Raw genomic sequence first — 21,746 nt, 5'->3', positions numbered from 1 at the left:
GAAGACTCTGATATATATGTAATCTGAATAGATGAAATGTTTGTGCGTATAAATACAAATAAAACAAAAATTGTTTGGGGGGGAAAAAACTTTCAGCCAGACAGACGAAGGTCACGTGGGGAGCCTCCCCCCTATCAAAACCTCCACCGGACCCCCCCCTCCCTTTGGCGCGGGTGAAACCAGCAGGAGGATCTCGCGCTTTTCAAAGCCCCGCGCGCCCCGACCGTTGCGACGCCGCGGGACGCTGGCCCCGCCCACCACCATCGCCTCCTCTGTCATTAGGAGGAGGAACAGAAAAGGGCCCATCGCCCCACCTCTAAAAACTAAGCCACGCCCCCTTTGCCTTCCCAGTTCCTGGCGCTCTCCGTGTTCCCCGCCCCGCCCCCCTCCTGTTCAGCGGATGAAGTTTGTCCACTTCCCGCCACCGGACTCCCGGCTCCGCCCACTTTTGCCCTCGACCGTGGCAGAGCCGCAGCAGGAGTGGCGGCGCGTGGCCGGGGTGTGTGCGCGAGCGCGCGTGTGTGCCTGCCTGCCTGTCAGCGGCCAGCTAAGGAAGCCGGGAAGGGAAGCAAACGCCGACAGCGGGCGCCCGCCCACCCGCCTGCCCCTCCTCCCCCCAGACCCTTTCTCCTCCATTCACCTCAGCCGCCGCTTTCCCTCTTCTTCGCCTCCCCTCAGCCATGTTGGCCGCCGCTCAGCTCCTCCGCGTCCGCTGCGCCGCGCTCTCCCTCCGCGGCCTCGCCCCGAGGGCCTTCGCCGCTGGTGAGTCGGCTCGTCGACGCCCGCCCGGTCGGCGGCGGGATCGCGTCTCTTTCCCCCCAACCCCCGCGCCCCTTTCCGCCTTCGCGTTCCCGGAATGACCTTGCCGTGACCCCGTAGCCGGGCAAAGCCACTTGAGGGCAGGCGGCACCTGCGGCCTAGTGGGCCACGTGCCTCCCTGGCCGGCCCAGAGGTCATCTGGATGGAAAGGTGGAAGAAGGGAGCCGGGGAGGGAAGGAAGAGAGGCCGGCCTTCTCTCTCCTCCCTAGCCGGGCAAAGGGGTCGCCGTCGCCCTCCTTGCCGCGGCCGTCGCTCTTTCCCCTGCTGGGCAGGAAGGGGACATTGAACGGGCTGGAGGCACGAAAGCAGTTCTGGATTGGGGGGGGGTGGGGGGGAGAGACCTGCGCGCCTACAAGGAAATCAAGACAGCATAATCACAACCCAGCCCTGTTCGATCCGCAGTGCGGTTTTCTCATCGCTGTCCACCTTTTGTTCCTCGTTCCCTTCCTCATTCTTTGGGTTTTGACTCCAACTGGCCTAGGGGGAAGCGGGCTGTGGGGTTTTTTTTTGGGGGGGGGTTACTTTATCGGGGCCTGCTAAACCTTTGTGAAGCAGCAGCCATCTATTGACTTACTGTGCTTATATTTTGCTTTTGCCCCCAGTGAGGATCCAAGGCAGCTTATGCAGTTTATTTCATTTATACTCAGCGTTTCTCCCTAAACGGGGACCTAAAGGGGCTTTATTTATATCCCGCCTTTCTCCCCAATGGGGACCCAGAGCGTCTCACACTGTTCTTGTCACCTTTGATTTACCCTAACGACCACCCTGCAGGGTGGGTTAGGCTGAGATTGTGTGACTGGCGCAAGGTCACCGAGCGAGCTTGTGTGACAGAGCGGGGATTCGAACCTGGGTCTCCCGGATCCTAGTCTGACACTTTAACCACTGCACCATGCAGTTCTCTCAGTCACTGCTTTTCTGCTTCAGAAGGGTAGGCTCGGCTAGAAAGCTGATGGGTTTCTGTTGGGATTAGGATAGAAGAATATTGATCATTGTTATTAATCTAAAAAAAATGTCTTCGTGTGAAAGAGATTGGCTGACTCAAGGTCATTCATGGAGGATAGGTCCATCAGTGTCTACTAGCTTGTGGTGACTAAAGGGAACCTCCACATCCAAAGGCAATAAACCTCTGAAATGTCAAGAGCCATCATCAGGGGAAGGCCTCAGCCTGTATGCCCTATTGTTGGACCTTCAGCAGAACTGGTTGGCCAGATGGTGAGATAGGATGATGGACTAGATGGACCACTGGTCTGATCCGGCAGGGCTCTTCTGATGTTCTTATAATGAGTGCTCCCCTGTTTCTTTAAAACAAAAACAACCCACGCCTGCTGAGTTTTACCATTAGGGCATTTTAAACAGTGAATACTACCTTCATGTGCAACAAGAATCTTCAGCTTGCTCATGCATTTTCATGTGAGGCTGCAAGCTTATCTTTTGGGAATTGGCTAAAATGCTTTACAGTCTAACATGGTATGTAATCTCTTGTCTCTCTTCTTGCTTTCCATATCATCCCCACACCTAGGCAACAAGGTTTTTTGAATACTTAATTTTAACCTGCCTTCTGCTTTCCAATTTGTTTTTTGACATCCTGACCTTGAAACCGTGAACCTTTTAGTGAAGCCTGTACTGCTGTTAATTGACTTGGATTTCACGAATGCACACAATTACAACTGTTTAAATTTCTCAGTAGTGTTTTAAAGCAGATAACAGTACTTCCAGTTAAAGAATACCATGGGTCACACCTAGCCTCACCCCAAGCATGTATGTGTACAGCAGAGCGTGAGTAGCTTTCCAAAAGCTGCCACTAGGGCATTTCTTCTTGTTTGCTGTGTAATTTCTCTTCAGGTTTGCACCAACTCTGCCATGATTGATGTGGCCATCACAGACCTCTTCAAGTGTGGGTGTTTCAGTGCTCTCTTTAACAGGGTCATGTGAGTTCTGACTCCAGGCTCCTACACTAGGATTTATTAGAGCCTGGTTTGCTGCCCTCAAGCCCTGATAGGCTATTAGTGCTTCAAGGTAGGGATTGCCTTTAGAGAGATCATTTCAGTATCTACATTATAGCTCCAGCACACCTACACAAATGCTTACCACGTGAAGTATTATCACTTTTTCCCCCCCAAACCAGGAAATCATATAGCCATGTGAGGGTTTTATTCTTCTTGTCGAGCTATATCACTTCAAAGTATTTGGCCCTTGAGGTGTGTTTTATTAGTGTAAACAAAATGAAAATGCACAAATGAAGAAGAAATCAAAAGAGGAGAAATGTCTCTGCTCTCTGTTTTGGCCCTGTCTTGTGTGAAATTGGTTGAGCTGGCTCAAAGTTCACTTTAAAAACTGGCCCTTCCAGGTGCCGGCAGGATAGGGAAAGGAGGACAGTCAAGACCGATGGCTCCCTCTAAGCTGTGGAGTCTTGTGAGCAAAAATTCTACTTTGTGAGCATTAAAGTTGTGAGCGGGCGATTTGGCTGCTGCAATGCTCTCTAAAGGACTCTTTTTGTAGCAGGTACTAATTTGCATATTAAGCAACACACCCCTAATGTAGCCAATCCTCCAAGAGCTTACAGTAGCTTCTGTAAGAAGAGCTCTGTGAGCTCTTGGAGGATTGGCTACAGTAGGGGGTGTGGCCTAATATGCAAAGGAGTTCCTGCTACAAAAAGAGCCCTTTGCTCTGGGGCCATCCTTCCTGAGCTAAGACAAAAATGTGTGAGCCAGAGGCTAAAAAGCTCACACTAACTCAGCTTAGTGGGTGACACTGGTCAAGACAGGGATGAACTTTGTGGCTCAGGCGAGTGTTTATAAATCTGGTCAGATTCATATTTTATTTCAAGACAGTGTGTGTATGAGAAGCTTGGTGAGGGGGGCACTGTAGCTCGGTGGCAGAACATCTGCCTAGTATGCGGAAGGTCCCAGGTTCAGACTCCAGTTAAGGATCAGGTATTAGGTGATGGAAATGACCTCTGCCTGAAACCCTGGAGAGTTGCTGCCAGTCTTGAGTAGACGGTAGTGGCTCGGATTAGACTAGTGGCCCAATTCAGTATAAGACACTAGTGTTTTCACTGGTATGTTGCATTAGAAATTTGGTTATTGTCTTATCCAGCTGAATACAAACTGTTATATAAAACAAGATTATATATGTTTTTGTCATTCCTTCTGCCCCTTTCTTTGTGGGATCTGACCTTTCAAACTCATTGCCTCCAGATAATCTGTCCCTTCTGCTTAAGCATCCCAAGGCGTATCTATTTTCACATTAGCATTGCTAATTAATTGAGATATTAACTTCCTGTTTCTTCCTTTATTTCCCTTCCTCTTTCTTCATTTGCCTGTTAATTTAGTTTGTAAGTCTGCAGGCAGAGTTTTGTCAATTCTGTTTCTAAATCATACATTACATTTTTCTTCATTCTTACAAAGAAGAATTAGTTCTGTTTTTCTCCCCCTTCCTTCATTGTCAGCCACAACTCACTTCCCTTTTGACATCAGCTCTTTACCATCCCAGAATTAAATGTGTGAGATACCAAGCCCTCTGTTTAGTGATCTTTCAGCAGTAGGTTGTTTTTTCTGCTGTATCAGCTCAGCTGTAAAATAACATCCTCTTTTTTTTAAAAAAAAAAGTTCATGTGGCAGGCACAGCAGGTGTTCACGCAAATGGGGCAATGCTACAAAGCAGTGGTTCTCAACCCCCCACCGGTGAGTTGCAGGGTTTTCAAAACAATTGTTAAGAATTCACTGGGAAACCGAGGTCCAAATCCTCACTCTGTTGTGGAAGCTCGCTGGGTGACCTTGGGCCGGTCACACACACTCAGCCTAACCTACCTCACAGGGTTGTTGTTAGGATAAATCAAAGGAGAGGGAAACAGTGTAAGACGCTTTGGGTCCCTATTGGAGAGAGAGGCGGGATATAAACAAAGCAAATAAATATCTGCCTGCGCTTGTGATGTGCTGTCACCTGCGGCCCCCCTTACCTGCCTTGGATTACTCATGGTGTTTCTGCAGTTCATGTTGTTAAAACTTACTGTAGATGGTAAACAACAAAATGTGTATAAACATATAAATGTACTCCTTGGGGAAAGTGGTCTTTTTATTTCTATCATGGTGGATCCAATTTCTTCGGTAGAGTGATCAGTGGAATGTGAGATAACCAAAAGGCTGTGAACCACTGCTCTAGAGGACTATGCTTTCAGTCTCAGAGTAATCTTTCCCCCTCTGTATGTTTCTGATTTTGACGTTTTTGGAAATGTTGGGGCTCTCTTACTGATCTCTTGTTGTTTGTTTGTTTGTTGAATTTATAATTTTTATTTAAACAATTTTAGTACGATACAATAGCATTGACATTATGAGATTATGCATGGGATAGAGCAGGTAGAGAAAGAGGTACTTTTCTCCCTTTCTCACAATACAAGAATTCGTGGGCACTCCATGAAATTGCTGAGCGGTTGGGTTAGAGAGGATAAAAAGAAGTACTTCTTCACCCATAGATTGATTCACACATGGAATTCACTGCCACAGGAAGTGGTGGCGGCTACAAGCATGGACGGCTTCAAGAGGGAATTAGATAAGCATATGGAGCAGAGGTCCATCAGTCGCTATTAGCCACAAGGAATAGATAGGGGCTCTGGGGCAAGTGATGCTCTGTCTTCTTGGTGCTTGGGGGGATCAACAGTGGGAGGGCTTCTAATGTCCTGGTCCCACTGGTGGACCTCCTGATGGCACCTGGTATTTTTGGCCAGTGTGTGACAGAGTGTTGGACTGGATGGGCCTTTGGCCTGATCCAAGATTGGCATCTCTTATGTTCTTATGACATTTAATAAATGTTCATAAAAATAACCGACCATAACCATAAACACATACAAGCAAACAATCAAGTTTTATGTTAGGAGAAGTTGAATGCAACTTACTGTGCTGCATATATTCAATAGGTGAAAAATAAGTGAGCATTAAAACCTAGTATAGGGTATCGCATATAAGATATGGGTTGTAAGTCAGAAGACTTGTTCGTGCCATATACTCTAAGAATGGAGACTACTACCATTGTTCTACCAATGTGGAACAGTAATTATCAAGTTCTGATTGTAATAATCTGTCTGATAAGTGTTCCATAGCAAAGCAATCCCAAATTTTATCTAGGCATAGTTTTTTTGAAACACGCGCTAAACAGAAATATAGTGGCTTGATTTTAATTGTCAACTGCTCCCTCTGCATTGCTTCGGCGGAGGGGATTGAAGACTGCCATAATGTTTTGATATATATCCTTGGAGGCTGGACGCAGCTTGGGAGTGCCGCAAGTGAGGAGGCAAGGGGTATATTTTACCGCAGCTTGTCAGCCCAGGGCCCTTGGGTGAGTGGCAACCAACACAGCTACACCACTGGCCTGTTGGATTTAGTGCAGATTAGTGGCTTCGTAGGTGTTATATCTGTTTCATTAAAGCTTTTGCAATGAGCCCTTTACTATTTTTCTCCCCCCACACACACAACCCTTTCTGTTTCGCAGCAGCCTTGCCTGTACGTTGCTATTCTCATGGGTCCCAAGAGTCAGATGAAGAGTTTGATGCTCGCTGGGTGACGTACTTCAATAAACCAGATATCGACGCCTGGGAGCTCAGAAAAGGTAATGCTCTTTAACGTCCACGGATGGAAACTCTCCCTTATTCTTCAGGAGAGCCAGTTTGGTGTAGTGGTTAGGTGTGCGGACTCTAATCTGGGAGAACCGGGTTTGATTCCCCACTCCTCCACATGCAGCTGCTGGTGTGACCTTGGGTCAGTTACAAGTTCTCTCAGAGCTGTCTCAAAAGCAGTCCTGGAAAGAGCTCCCTCAGCCCCACCTACCTCACAGGGTGTCTGTTGTGGGGAGGGGAAGGGGAAGGAGATCGTAAGCCGCTCTGAGATGCCTTCGGGTAGTGAAGGGCAGGACATAAATCCAATCTCCTTCTCCTCCTATTCACACCGCAGTGCTTCAGCTGTGGCTCAATGTAGAAGGTCTCAGGTTCAATCCCTGGCTTCTTCAGTTTAAAAAGACAGGTAGCAGGTGATGCAAGGGACCTCTGCCTGAGACCCCGGAGAGCCGCTGGCAGTCTGAGTAGACAGTACTGACCTTGATGGACCAAGAGTCTAATTCAGTATAAGGCAACTTCATGTTTTCAGAACATAGTGTTATCGCTGATGTCAGGATATAATTTGGAGGGCACCACAGCAACTGGAGCCTTGCTGATGAGAAGCAGAGATAGGCGTCAGTGCTTCGGAACCTTACATATACTGTTTGAGTTCCATGCTTGAAGGAAGGTAAAGGTAAAGGTTCCCTGAAAGCCAGTCGAGTCGAATCCGACTCTAGGGTTGCGGTGCTCATCTCCGTTTCAAAGCCGAAGAGCCAGCGCTGTCCGAAGACGTTTCCGTGGTCATGTGGCCGGCATGACTAAACACCAAGGCGCATGGAACGCTGTTACCTTCCCACCGAAGTGGTCCCTATTTATCTACTTGCAATTTCTTGCTTTCGAACTGCTAGGTTGGCAGGAGCTGGAACTAGAGACGGGAGCTCACTCCGTCATGCAGGGTCTCGAACCGCTGAACTACTGACCTTCCACAGCCTGCAGCTTGAAGGATGGTGGAACGTTAATATGATATCAGCGCCGAACCTTACAACGATTAAGTAGAAAGGCTCATGATGTGTCACGGTCCAGTCTGCTCTGGTGTAGCTCATTGTCCTTAATGGAGCTGGCTCTAGAGCAGCGCTATTCTAACCGCTACAACAATAGACTCAAAACTAGTTCACAGGCCCATAGCTACGGTGGGGCATTTTGGGGGGGCGCCCCCTTAATTAAAAGACCCACCCCACAAATAGCCATGCCGGAAATCTTATTTTTGAGGAGAGACCCCCTGCTGCTGGCAGTAGCCAGGGTTAGAGCGCCGTGGCTTGTCTTCGGGATTCCCTCTCCCTCCCCCTGTAGCATTGGGGGGGGGAGCATATCATGGGACCTGGGAAAAGACAGCTCAGAGGGCATTTGAATGCCTTTTGAGTTCCCTTCCACAGGACAAGAGAGCTTAGAAGGGCACTCCAGAGGGGCACCTTCAGTACATCTCCAACAAACCCCCCTTTCTGACGCGCTCGCCGCCCTGTCCCTTGAAATGAAGGGCTAGAAACAGGCTCGGAGCCTCCCCCCTTAAAGACAGGCATTCAGATTAATTTAATTAACTGTAATTTAACTCCCCCCCCCCCCGAACAAAAATTCCTGGCTGCAGGCCTGCTAGTTCATAATCTGTTAAATCAAACCAAATTATTTAAAATACCCATTCAGTCTTCAAAGCAGACCTCCCATTGTGTAAAAGGTAAAGGTTCCCTTGCTCGAAAGCCAGTCGAATCCGACCCTAGGATTGCGGTGCTCATCTCTGTTTCAAAGCCGAAGAGCCAGCGCTGTCCGAAGATGTTTCCGTGGTCATGTGGCCGGCATGACTAAACACCAAGGCGCACGGAACGCTGTTACCTTCCCACCGAAGTGGTGCCTATTTATCTACTTGCAATTTCTTGCTTTCGAACTGCTAGGTTGGCAGGAGCTGGAACTAGAGACGGGAGCTCACTCCGTCTTGCGGTACCCGGGTCTCGAACTGCTGCACTACTGACCTTCCACAGCCTGCAGTTCAGCGTCTTAACCACTTGAGCCACCACAGCTCCCCATTGTGTACCTCTGGTCATAAAAAGGACTTTTGCTGTACACCTGCTGACTGACTTGAGGGCCTGAAGAATAAGGGAATATTTCTCGCTGCCAGGTTACACACTTAAGTTGCTTGCAAACCTGAAAAGAGTGTTTGCACGTCTCGGGTGTTGTCGAGTTCAGTTTGAAGAAGGGTGGAAGGGTGCTGGTAAACAAAAGGAAGACTTCTAGTGAATCGTTTCAAGTTTAGAGTTGTCATTTTTCCCCCCCTCTTGTAAACGGAGAGACACAGTGGCATGTTTTACTGTCTCATATGTGGTGACTGTCTCCTTAAGTGCAGAGGTGAGGCAGCAGTTGGCAGTTTAATGAGTAACCTTTGCTTAACAAAAATAGACAACTTCCCCAGCGGATGTGAGGGCTGCCTTAACCAGAAGGAAACAGAACTTTTTATGAACAGCTTTGAGATCCAGATATTTGCAACAGCAAAGCCAGAAAGAAAACTTCATTGTGGATCTCTGAATCACTTTGTAAATTTGGGAGCTTGGGTTGAAGTAAGAGTGGCAGGGCTGAAATTTTAGCACTGAAGTTATAGTGTGTAGTTCTGGTAGGAGTCAGATCCTATTTAAGATGTTTGTATATCGCTTTCTAAGTGGCTTCTAGATGTATAGAGAATCCCATAAGCATTAAAACCAACAATAGAGTCAAACAGTCAGCACAGCTGCAGGTCAGTTTACAAAGGCACTTTTAAATAATTCAACCTTATGCTAACATCCCTCAGCGTTGGAACTGTAAATAGCTGCTGTTGTGATCAATTTTATATCCTAAATTTTAGCACCATTTTATGTCTGCTGTGCTAATCCATACGTACCGTAGATGTATCAAATGTGTGAGATCAGGAACCTGGAAGAAAGTTGTGGGGTAGAAAGGTTCTTACTGCTACAAATCGAGCTCCTCTGGGATTCTTGGGTATGTGTAGAAATATCATTAATATTGAGACAAAGGACGGAATTTTTGCAGACCATTTAATCCTGTAAGAAAAAAATGGTACCCTGAAATTGCTTGTTCTTTTTGACAGGTGTGAACACCCTGGTTAGCTATGACCTGGTTCCAGAACCAAAAATCATCGACGCTGCTTTAAGGGCATGCAGGCGACTAAACGACTTTGCTAGTACAGTCCGTATCTTAGAAGTTGTGAAGGTCAGTGCCGTGCCTTTGACTCCTGCTGCTTTTTCTCCTTTTTCGTCAAGGCATGTTCCTCTGCGTAGCTCCCAAGAGGTTCAAGACTCCACTTTTACTGGGAAATCACATTTTACCTAGTGTGACTCTCCTGCGTAAGAGACATCTCCGCCCATCCAGTGCTCTGTCTAGCCAGCATTGTCTGCTCTGCTTGAGGTTAACTTTCCGATGCCTCCCTCAGAAGTGTTTTCTGGTTTCTTTAGCCTGAGACCCTGTAACTTAGAAATGTCAGGGACTGAATTTGGGTCCTGCTGTGTGCAGAGGAGGGCGGCTTCACCCCTGAACTACAACCCCTGAGATCAGTTTCCCCTGGTGAGAGCCAGTTTGGTGTAGGGGTTAAGTGCGCGGACTCTAATCTGGGAGAACCGGGTTTGATTCCCCACTCCTCCACTTGCACCTGCTGATGTGACCTTGGGTCAGTCACAAGCTCTGGCACAGCTGTCCTTGAAAAAGAGCAGTTTGTGTCAGAGTTCTCTCAGCCCCACCCACCCCACAGGGTGTCTGTTGTGGGGAGGGGAAGGGAAAGGAGTTTGTCAGCCGCTCTGAGACACCTTTGGGTAGTGAAGGGTGGGGTATAAATCCAATCTCTTCTTCTTTTAGCTCAGAGGATGTCTGTTGTGGGGAGGGGAAGGGAAAGGAGTTTGTAAGCCGCTTTGAGACACCTTTGGGTAGTGAAGGGCAGGGTATAAATCCAATCTCTTCTTCTTCTTCTTTTACCTCACAGGGTGTCTGTTGTGGGGAGAGGAAGGGAAAGGAGTTTGTGAGCCGCTCTGAGACTCCTTTGGGTAGTGAAGGGCGGGGTATAAATCCAATCTCTTCTTCTTCTTTTTACCTCACAGGGTGTCTGTTGTGGGGAGGGGAAGGGAAAGGAGTTTGTAAGCCGCTCTGAGACTCCTTTGGGTAGTGAAGGGTGGGGCATAAATCCAATCTCTTCTTCGTGCAGCAGTGTATTTGGGTACCGCTTGGTAATTGTGACAGCTGGATTTTTGAAGCAGTAAACTGCAGCCTATTACTCTTGACCGTATGTGTCTCTCACATTTTATAAACTTTTGTTTTCAGGGCCATAGGTTTATTTAACCAGTTAGGAATAAAGTATCATAGAATGTAGAGTTGGAAGGGACCAGGTCATCTAGTCCAACCCCCTGCACTCTGCAGGAGCATAGCCGAAAGATGGTCATCCAGCCTCCGCTTGAAAGCGTCCAGCGAAGGCGCCTCCACCACCTCCCGAGGCAGACTGTTCCACTGCTCAACCACTCTTACAGTTAGGAAGTTTTTCCTGATATTTAGCCAGTAACTACTCCCTTGTAATTTCCACCCATTAGTCTTGCAATCCAGAGCAAGAGAGATTAGATCTGCTCCCTCTTCTACATGACAGCCCTTCAAATACTTGAAGACTGCAATCATGTCCCCTCTAAGCCTTCTCTTTCCCAGGCTAAACATACCCAAATCTTTCAGCCTTTCCTCATAAGACTTGGATTCCAGTCCTCTCACCATCCTGGTTGCCCTCTTCTGGACACGCTTGAGCTTGTCAACATCCTTCCTAAAATGTGGTGCCCAAAACTGGACACAGTCCTCCAGGTGAGGCCTGACCATAGCACAATAGAGCGGAACTACCACCTCCTGTGATCTGGACACAAGGCTTCTCTTAATGCATCCTAAGATTGCATTAGCTTTCTTCACAGCCACATCGCACTGCAGCATCATGTTTAGGTTGTGATCAACCAGAACACCCAGGTCCCTTTCACATGTGCAAGTAGTTAACCTTTGGATCTTGAGTATAAATCAACCATTATTATTATTTTTCTGGGTCTTTTATTTTGAATAACGTGTTTTCTTTCAATTAGGACAAAGCTGGGCCCCACAAAGAAATCTACCCCTACGTTATCCAGGAACTTAGACCAACTCTGAACGAACTGGGAATCTCAACTCCAGAAGAACTTGGCCTGGACAAACTGTAAACATTCTCAGGTAAGAGAATAAATCTTCCTCCCTCTGGGAGGAGCCACCCAACTTCCATTTGGCAAGTAATAATAATAATAGTAATAGTAATAATAATAATACTTTCAGTTTATTAATCGCTTTCCCTAGTAGGCTCAAAACGTTGTACAGTTACACATTAGACAGGGGACTAACAATGTTCAAAGGGGATAGGGAGGACAACATATATTCATTTTTAATTGCACACGCTGTCACTGCACGGTGGAAACGTCTTCTGGCTTGGCTCAATCATTTTCTGAACGGCTGCTTGTCAACCAGGCTTCAGGACCCGTATGTCACATCGCCACACTGCCACCGCCTGGCCATAGACATCCACTGCAGGGATTTTTGTAGCTGAGAAGTTCTTTCGCCTTTTTCCGACCTCGACCAGGAAGTCCCGACCGTCGGCTAACACCCTCCCACAAGGGAGATTGGTGTGCCCACCCTCTCTAAGGAGTGGTTCCCATTTTATCTACTCGCCGAAGCTTTCGAATTGCTGGGTGGACGATGAGCTGGGGACAACAGGCTGGCTGCTCACACCAGCGCGGGGCTCGAACTAACACAGTTCGGATGTTAAGACAGTGGGATATACCCACTGTGCCACCGCTCCCCTGTGCCACTGGAGTTATGAAAAATTCTGGTCTGTCGTCCTTCATGCAGCCTTGATCTGGTGGAGAGATACTTTGTAATGCTGTCAGAAATAAATAAATAAATAAATAAATATATGGACTTCAGAGACCCAGGTTCAGATCATTAATCAACACTGTTTCACAGTCTAGCCTGCCTCACAGGGTGGTTGTGAGGCTAAGATTGGGGAAGGATTCCTGTGTAACAGCATATACAACTGAATCGGTTTTCCTTGTGTTCTGAGGCTCTTCCCTGCCAAGTCATTGCTAAGTTCTAAGCCTGGCCAAAATGTTCTGAAACTGTTTGAGTGCAGTTTAAGTGCGGCTTTTTAAGAATGCAAGATATAAGTGGCTGGGGGGAAAGTTAGCAAATCTTACTTTAAAAAGTGTGATAGCTCTGCAGGACTGATTCTCTGATACAAAGGAACAACTGTACGTAAAAGGTAACAAATCAGCCCATAAGGTTTTAGCCTGTACACAGGTTTGGGGAAGAAAGAGCCATGTGCTGCAGAGTGGTCATATGGAGGTCTCTTTAAATGGCTTTATGTAGCAAAACAATTCATCTTCCACTGCCCTGCACAGATCGGATTGTTCTCTCCTAACTGTTTCATCCAGAGGTTTTTGGTTAGCAGGGAAAGACAGCTTCAGAACATAGATGCACCCAGACTAACTCCCAGTATCTGTTCTCTTCCAGATGAGTTTCCCACGGGTTTATTGTTCACGCTACCTGATTGTACAACAATTGTCTGGAGACAGATGTTATAATATTATCTGAAATAAATTCTTCCTTTAATGAGTCCTGGAATATGTGTGGTGACACTGGGTCTAAATAAAGGGAAAACCTGGTTTGAACTGAAGCTTGGTCCTTGTGGTCTGTGGGACTATCCAGAAGAAGAAATTGTGCGCTTTCCCAAAGAGAGAAGCGAGTTAAAATGTTCTGGAATCTTGGAGGGTCTTGGGCAGAGGTCCCCCACACACACACCTATTTCTAGCCTGGAGGCACATTTGGAATTGTGAACGGCATGGTGGGTACAGTCACAAAATGGCTGCCGCAGGAGGCGGAGCCGAACACAAAATGATTGCCACAGCTTAACTTTAGTAACGCAGTGTGGATCCTTGTGCTCTGGTGGTGGCGGCTGCCGAAGCAATGTTTAAAAAATTCTGCACAGCCGATCAGATCTTGAATAGCCAATCAGAAGGATTGCTGGGCAAAAGCCCTACCTGGCCCCTCCCACTTCCTAAAAACACTTGGCAAATGTCAGAAGAGGTGTTGGCAGGTGCTGTGGCACCCACCGACCCCACGTTGGGGACCCCTGGTCTTGAGCAATACCCTCATAAACCCATCAAAGTTCCCCGACATCTATGCAGACCCCCTCCATATAAAACTTAATTCACAGAATTTCCCAGCCTGACACGAATTTCAGTACTTCCATGTACGTTAGAGATGGTCACCACCAGCCAGTACCGCAACCAGCAAGGTTCTAGTTCTCACCCCCTTTGCAGCAATCTGTGTTAATAACTTGGTCACGGAAGCTTTGGATAAATACCATCCCGCTTCCCTGCGTGAAACGTGAGACACACAAGGGGAGTGGATGTTTTGTCCCTTGCATATGGAATTCTGCGGCTGCCCTTCTGGACCAGAAGAGCCACAGAGTGCAGGGGTGGCGACTCTCTTGATTCCCATGGCTATGGAGGGGTTTGAAAATGAGCGGGTGTTTCCTGGTGAGATCTTGGAAGCCAAAGGAGGTACCCCGTAAGCGTAACTAGGACTCTCTTGATTCCCATGGCTATGGAGGGGTTTGAAAATGAGCGGGTGTTTCCTGGTGAGATCTTGGAAGCCAAAGGAGGTACCCCGTAAGCGTTTCGTGGTTCAAGTGGCAGGGCTCTGCTACCCTTGTAGAGCTTCTCAGCCTTTCCCACAGTGAGCAAAGCAGTAGAAGTAATTGCAAAGACTTGTGTGAAATAAGAATCTTGCTAATCAGCAGAATTCGTTCAAGGACCAGTCAGCAGCTTTTTCTCAGCGCAGAATTTTGCTGTGGGTATATGTTGAATACCGACCCACATCTTGGCTTTAGACAGTCTGATTAACTTTCTCTTACCTTCTTTGAGAGGAGCTGCGGTGGCTCAAGTGGTTAAGACGCTGAACTGCAGGCTGTGGAAGGTCGGTAGTTCAGCAGTTCGAGACCCGAGTGTGCCGCATGACGGAGTGAGCTCCGGTCTCTAGTTCCAGCTCCTGCCAACCTAGCAGTTCGAAAGCAAGAAATTGCAAGTAGATAAATAGGTACCACTTCGGTGGGAAGGTAACAGCGTTCTGTGTACCTCGGTGTTTAGTCATGCCGGCCACAGGACCACGGAAACGTCTTTGGACAGCGCTGGCTCTTCGGCTGTGGAGCTGCTTGTGAGATGAGCACTGCAGCCCTAGAGTCGGATTTGACTGGCTTTCGAGCAAGGGAACCTTTACCTTTACCCTCTTTGAGAGAGGGAAGAACACTTGAATTCTCACTGTTCTGTTCTCCCAACAGGACAAAGTTGGAGTCCAGTGGCACCTTCAAGATCAGCAAAGTTTTATTCTGGGTATAAGCTTTTGTGTATATGCATATTTCTTCAAGAAGTGTGCCTGCACATGGAAGTTTATACCTAGAATTAAACGTTGATCTTAAAGGTGCCACTGGACTCAAACTTTGTCCTGCTGCTTCAGACCAACACAGCTACCCCCACCTGAATCTCTGTTCTCCCATCAGTTCTCCATTTCCCACAGCACGTCTCTTGTGGACAAGCTTGACTTTTAATCAGCTGTTTCCTGCGGTCTCTCTAGATGAGACTTGTGCAACGAACAGCCACGCGGGGAACTGAGCAGCCAAACCACCCGTTTTTTAAAAAAACGTTGCTAGGTCAACACGAACTCTGCAACGCTTACGAGAAAGAAAGCATTCTACAGATCTTTTGCTCTTGTAGGCCCGAAAGCAGCTCTTAACGGTTACATTTCCCCACCCGAGCAAAAAAAAAGTTGCTCGTAATACTACGCTCTGAGTCAGCTTGGGCTGAGCAGATGGCAGAAAATGCAGCCAAGTCATCAAAGGTGCCACCAGTGCCCTGCACCAAGCCCGGTTGCCTTCTGTTGCTCATAAGCGTTTGTGAAAAGGCAGACGTGGCAGTTGAAATCCCCCGGTTTGTATGCCCCATGCTAAGCTCCCAGTTGTCCCTCTGCCTGAGTATGCCGTTTATATTTGCTGCTAGGTGACCTTGGGGGAAATAAGCCTTCTGAACAATGACGGCACGGTTCAGGCAGCAATCAAGGTGCTCTTACAACAGGCACAATGTCTTCATTGCTTGGGTCATTTGCTCAGTAGCATCAAGTATCATTTCATATGGACATTTCACATGAAGCTGCCTTACACTGAATCAAATCTCTGGTCCATCAAGATCAGGATTGTCTACTCAGACCAGCAGTTGGGGGAGGGGCATAGACATGGTTAGATGATGCTGTTCAGAACGATGACTGTCCGTTGCCCCGTGGAAATAAAAGGCAGGAGCTCGAACGCGACCAGGAAGCGCCCATCTGGGAGTTTTTAACAATATGTCTGGGAGGGAAGGGGTAGACCCCAGATTCCAGGAAAGGAGGCTGTGGATTTATTTATTTATTTAATTCAATTTATACCCCACCCTCCCCGCAATGCGGGCTCAGGGCGCCTTACAGGAGGCAAACGCCAATATAAAACATGTTTACAAACATTTAAAAACACCAACAATACAAAAAAGCATTCTTAACAATTATTGACTAAAGTGCTCTAGATGTTCAACATAGTATAAGATGGCATTTTTTAACTGTTCAGCCTCATCTGCTCCAGGGACTGATGTTCCCTCATCCAGGGCCAGGTAAAGATGGATCTGGGAACCCCCCCGCCCCGCCCCCGGTTCAAGGCCCTTGCTCTGTCCCCGGGGAGGAAACTCTCCGCCTGCAGACCCGAAGGCAGGAGCAAGAAGGATCGGACATTAGCTGGGCTGTAAGTCGACACGTACAACGCACTAGAGGAGCCCGCCTAGAAAGAAAGCCGCCGGACCAAAAAGACCTCGCCAGACACCGGAGACGCCAGGAACATCGAAACACCAACGCCCGGGAAGACCGCCCGGGAACAAGCTGAGAACAGCGAGCCCTGCCACCTGGGTGCCAGTAGGTAGCCCCGACCCCTGTAAACATGTGGCCTTAGTTAGGGATAATTTGGAACTGTGTAAACCGCTCAGAGACCCTTCGGGGTTTGGAGCGGTATAGAAATCTAAAGTATAAATAAATAAATAAATAAATGCATCTAGGAACTGACCCAGTATCGGGCTTGCTTGGGGTGCACCAGGAAAGGCGTCAGTAATGACGCCCACGGGCACCATGCTGGGGAACCCCCGCGGAAGCTGTTTACATCTTCGGTTTCCAGTTTAGGTAGAGCGCAGGACCATTATTATTATGCCCCTTGTCTCAATTATTAGGCTTGGTCTACTCTTAACCAGAGTTAACTGCAGTGGCTCAAGTGGTTAAGACACTGAACTGCAGGCTGTGGAAGGTCCGTAGATCAGTCCCGAGTGTGCCGCATGATGGAGTGAGCTCCCGTCTCTAGTTCCAGCTCCTGCCAACCTAGCAGTTCGAAAGCAAGACATTGCAAGTAGATAAATAGGTACCACTTCAGTGGGAAGGTAAAAGCGTTCCGTGCGCCTCGGCGTTTAGTCATGCCGGCCACATGACCACGGAAACGTCTTCGGACAGCGCTGGCTCTTCGGCTTGGAAACGGAGATGAGCACCGCAACCCGAGTCGGACTCAACTGTGGAACCTTTACCTTTACTTACTCTTAACATGTGGCTGAGCTGGATGGATTCAGGAGGAATCGTGCTTCATGAATCGGGGGCCGGGATGTTCTGCCTGGAGTCTCCTTTCCTGTCCTTCACTTGCGACTCACTCACAGCAATTTCTCACGCGCAGGCGCAACAATTTCTTTGAAAAATGACCTAGGCTTTTCCCACCTTCGGATCTCTCTCCCCCCACCCCACCCCCCTTCATGGACATCAAAATGTGGATTGTGGAGCAGACTATGAAGCCCCTCCTCCGATCCTCAAGGCATTCCCTGTAGCCGTTTTACTTCCCAACCTTTGGGTGGGTCACGGAGTTTATTGATTATTAAAGTAAAGGTTCCCTAGGCTTGCTCGAAAGCCAGTCGCATCCGACTCTAGGGTTGCGGTGCTCATCTCCGTTTCCAAGCCGAAGAGCCAGCGCTGTCCGAAGACGTTTCCGTGGTCATGTGGCCGGCATGACTAAACGCCGAGGCGCACGGAACGCTGTTCCCTTCCCACTGAAGCAATACCTGTTTATCTACTTGCAGTGTCTTGCTTTCGAACAGCGTCTTAACCACTTGAGCCACCGCAGCTCCTTTATTGATTATTATTTACTTAGGAATCCGAGATGCAGCCAGCCTTATGACGGCACCTGCACGATCGCCATCCTATTGCCCGGCCGCTTTCCGAAGGCGCCCTAAGACTGCAAGCCTTCCGTGCCTGACAGCCAAGGTGCGGGTGAAGAGCGGCCGAGGAACGAGTGAGAGATTGGCAAACGCCTAGAAGGCCCGTGTCCTGGCGAAACCTCACCCCTTTCCCCGTTTCCGTCGGAAGAGGAGGGAATGGTCAGCTGCTCCGGAGGGGGAGGGGAGAATGACTCAACCAGCCAATAGCCGTAGCCAGCGGAGCCTTGAAGGCGGGACTCCGATGGCTTGACGGATCGCCTGTCGCCTCGGGCCTCGCGGAAGCCTGGGTTGTGATTGGTGAGCTGGGTGATGACGCTAAAGAGAGAGGCGGGGTCTGGCGGGCCGCGGAGGGAGACGGTGATGGCGGCGGGAGAGGAGGCAGAGGAGGAGCTGCTTCCGCCTAGGTCCAGCGGCAACACGGTGAGGAGGGGCAGGGCCGACACACACCCCTGCAGGGGGCCGATAGGAAGCCTCCCCAGGGAGGATCTCAAAGCTTGAAACGGTCCCTGTTTGCAGCAGGTAGACTGCCTCTGCACATGGAGGCTCCACCGAGGTGTCTTGGTTCATGGCACATATATATATAGATGCAGGGCGTTTTTTGTAGAAAAAGCCCAGCAGGAACTCATTAGCTTAATAGGCCATACCCAACAGCAGGAACTCATTAGCATATTAGGCCACACCCCGACAGCACAGCTCATTCGCATATTAGGCCACACCCCCATGTTACCAGAAGCGTGGTCATCCAGCCACACCTACCTTTTGCTTCTTATTCTCTCTATCTTGTTTGTTGTCAAAACGCCAGGGCTTTTTGCATGTTAGGCCACACACCCCTAATTGTAGCCAATCCGAATGAGCTTCTGCTGTTGGGTGTGGCCTATTATGCTAATGAGTTCCTGCTGGGCGTGGCCAACTTAGAAGCCAGCTGGAACTCCGTTCCTGTGCGTTCCTGCCCAAAAATAGCCCTGTATATATGTATGTGTATTAGGGTTACCACCATATTTTGAAAAGCAAAAAAGAGGACATATTTCCCGAGGGACTACGTCGAGCAAGTGATCCCTGCGACAAACCTCATTTTAAATGCCCCTACTATTTCAGCGGTGATAATTGATAGTAACTAGAAATAGTCCTAACCTTCCAACCCCCCAAAGAGGACCTTTTCATCAGTTTTTTAAAAATGAGCCCAAAATTGGACAGACACCAAAACCGAGGATATGTCCTCTAAGAAGAGGCTATCTGGCAACCCTGCTGTATGTGTGCCTATTGCTGTCAAGTCACAGCCAATCTATGGTGACCTCCTATGAGGAAAGGTTAAAGCGCTTGGGGCTCTTTCGCTTGGAGAAATGACGGCTGAGGGGTGACATGATCGAGGTTTATAAGATTATGCATGGGATGGAGCAGGTCAGGAAAGAGGTCCTTTTCTCCCTTTCTCACAATACAAGAACTCCTGGGCACTCCATGAAATTGCTGAGCGGTCAGGTTAGAACAGATAAAAGGAAGTCCTTCTTCACCCAAAGAGGGATTCACACATGGAATTCACTGCCACAGGAGGTGGTGGCGGCTACAAGCATGGACGGCTTCAGAAGGGAATTAGATAAGCATATGGAGCAGAGGTCCATCAGTGGCTAATAGCCACAAGGTATAGATAGGGGCTCTGGGGCAAGTGATGCTTTGTCTTCTTGGTGCTTGGGGGGGGGTCAACAGTGGGAGGGCTTCTAGTGTCCTGGCCCCACTGCTGGACCTCCTGATGGCACTGGTATTTCTGGCCACTGTGTGACAGAGTGTTGGACTGGATGGGCCTTTGGCCTGATCCAACATTGGCCTCTCTTATGTTCTTATGTTCTCATGGGGTTTTTAAGGCAGGAAAAGTTCAGAGGTGATTGACCATTCCCTGCCTCTGTGTAGCAGCCCCGGGCTTCCTTGGTGTTCTCCCATCCAAATACTAACACAGGGCCGACCCTGGTTAGCTTCTGAGATCAGATGAGACTGGATAAGCCTGGGCCATCCAGGTAAAGGATATCAAGAGACGGTTTGCCATTTCCTACCTTTGTGTAGTGACCCTCGACTTCCTTGATGGTCCCTATCCACATACTAACCCCGGGCTGACCCTGCTTTAGCTGACGAAACTGGCTGAGCCTGGGCCGTCAAGATCAGGACTACCAGAGCCAGTTTGGTGTAGTGGTTAAGTGCGCGGACTCTAATCTGGGAGAACCGGGTTTGATTCCCCCACTCCTCCACTTGCACCTGCTGATGTGACCTTGGGTCAGTCACAAGCTCTGGCACAGCTGTCCTTGAAAAAGAGCAGTTTGTGTCAGAGCTCTCTCAGCCCCACCCACCTCACAGGGTGTCTGTTGTGGGGAGGGGAAGGGAAAGGAGCTTGTAAGCCGCTCTGAGACTCCCTTGGGTAGTGAAGGGCAGGGTATAAATCCAATCTCCTCCTCCTCCTCCTCTTCTTCCTCTTCTTCTTCCTCCTCCTCCTCCTCTTCGTCTTCTTCGTCTCCTTCTTCTCCTTCTCCTTCTTCTTTGTTTGGTGTAGTGGTTAAGTGTGCAGACTCTAATCTGGGAGAACCGGGTTTGATTCCCCACTCCTCCACTTGCACCTGCTGGATGACCTTGGGCAAGCCATAACTCTGGCACAGCTGTTCTTGAAAAAGAGCACTTCTGTCAAGAGTTCTCTCAGCCCCACCTACCTCACAGGGTGTCTGTTGTGGGGAGGGGAAGGGAAAGGAGTTTGTAAGCCGCTCTGAGACACCTTTGGGTAGTGAAGGGCGGGGTATGAATCCAATCTCTTCTTCTTCTACCTTGATGGTGGAAAGTGCCAATGCTCCCTCTAAGCTGTGGAGCAGCTTGTGAGCATAACTTCCACTTGGTGAGCTAGTGGCATTAAAGTTGTGAGCCGGCGATTAGGCTACCGCATAAATCAGTTTGCTCTGGAGCCCTCCTTCCTGCGCTGAGACAGAAATGTGTGAGCCAGAGGCTAAAAAACTGTGAGCTGGCTCACACTAACTCAGTTTACAGGCGACACTGGTCACAGTGGACTTATGGTGACCCCATGGGGTTTTCAGGAGACATTCAGAGGTGCTTTGCCACTGCCTGCCTCTGCATAGCAACCCCGAACTTCCTTGGTAGTCTCCCATCCAAATATTAACCAGGGCCGACCCTGCTTTGCTTCTGAGATCTGACAAGGGCTAATGGTATCTAAAGGTAAAGGTTCCCTTGCTCAAAAGCCAGTCGAATCCGACTCTAGGGGGCGGTGCTCATCTCCGTTTCAAAGCCGAAGAGCCAGCGCTGTCCGAAGACGTTTCCGTGGTCATGTGGCCGGCATGACTAAACACCAAGGCGCACGGAACGCTATTACCTTCCCACTGAAGTGGTACCTATTTATCTACTTGCAATTTCTTGCTTTCGAACTGCTAGGTTGGCAGGAGCTGGGACCAGAGACGGGAGCTCACTCCGTCTTGCGGCACGTGGGTCTCGAACTGCTGAACTACTGACCTTCCACAGCCTGCAGTTCAGCATCTTAACCACTTACAAGACCTTTAAAAGTAAGGGCGACCACTCTTGGTTCTCCCAATTTATTTGTTCACTTCATTTGTGGTCCACCTGCATCCCCGATGCAGTTAACGCGGCTGACATGCTGGAGCCCCAGAAGAGCCACAGGGCCAATAGAGTGCAGACTCTCTCGATTCCCATGGCTATGGAGGGGGCTTGAAAATGAGCGGGTGTTTCCTGGTGAGATCTTGGAAGCCGAAGGAGGTACCCCGTAAGAGTTTCGTGGTTCAAGTGGCAGGGCTCTGCTACCCTTGTAGAGCTTCTCAGCCTTTCCCACAGTGAGCGAAATAGCAGAAGTGATAAGATGTATTTGTGTGAAGTAAGGATCATGCTAATTAGCAGCATTTGTTCAAGGACCAGTCAACAGCTTTTTCTCTGCATAGAATTTTGTTGGCAGGGTG

General features: G+C 48.8%; 1 protein-coding gene across 2 annotated transcripts; it reads left to right on the top strand.

Moving 5' to 3' along the window:
• Window positions 1-425: 425 nt before the first annotated feature.
• Window positions 426-13,137, top strand: LOC107110655 (cytochrome c oxidase subunit 5A, mitochondrial). Of its 2 annotated transcripts, none has more exons than XM_015411456.1 (5): window positions 426-762; window positions 6,307-6,420; window positions 9,531-9,652; window positions 11,536-11,659; window positions 12,989-13,137. In XM_015411456.1, the coding sequence occupies exons 1-4, from the start codon at window positions 681-683 to the stop codon at window positions 11,647-11,649; spliced, it is 432 nt and encodes a 143-aa protein (XP_015266942.1). In that variant the 5' UTR covers window positions 426-680; the 3' UTR covers window positions 11,650-11,659; window positions 12,989-13,137. The 2 variants fall into 2 exon arrangements, with proteins under 2 accessions (XP_015266942.1, XP_015266941.1); XM_015411455.1 differs by having other exon boundaries at window positions 6,304-6,420.
• The last annotated feature ends 8,609 nt before the right edge of the window (window positions 13,138-21,746 follow it).

This window comes from Gekko japonicus, unplaced genomic scaffold (assembly GCF_001447785.1).
Source record: "Gekko japonicus isolate JY-2015 unplaced genomic scaffold, Gekko_japonicus_V1.1 scaffold4010, whole genome shotgun sequence".
NCBI lineage: Eukaryota > Metazoa > Chordata > Lepidosauria > Squamata > Gekkonidae > Gekko > Gekko japonicus.
Note: the sequence above shows the minus strand (reverse complement) of the source record. Positions and strands in the feature narration are given on the sequence as shown.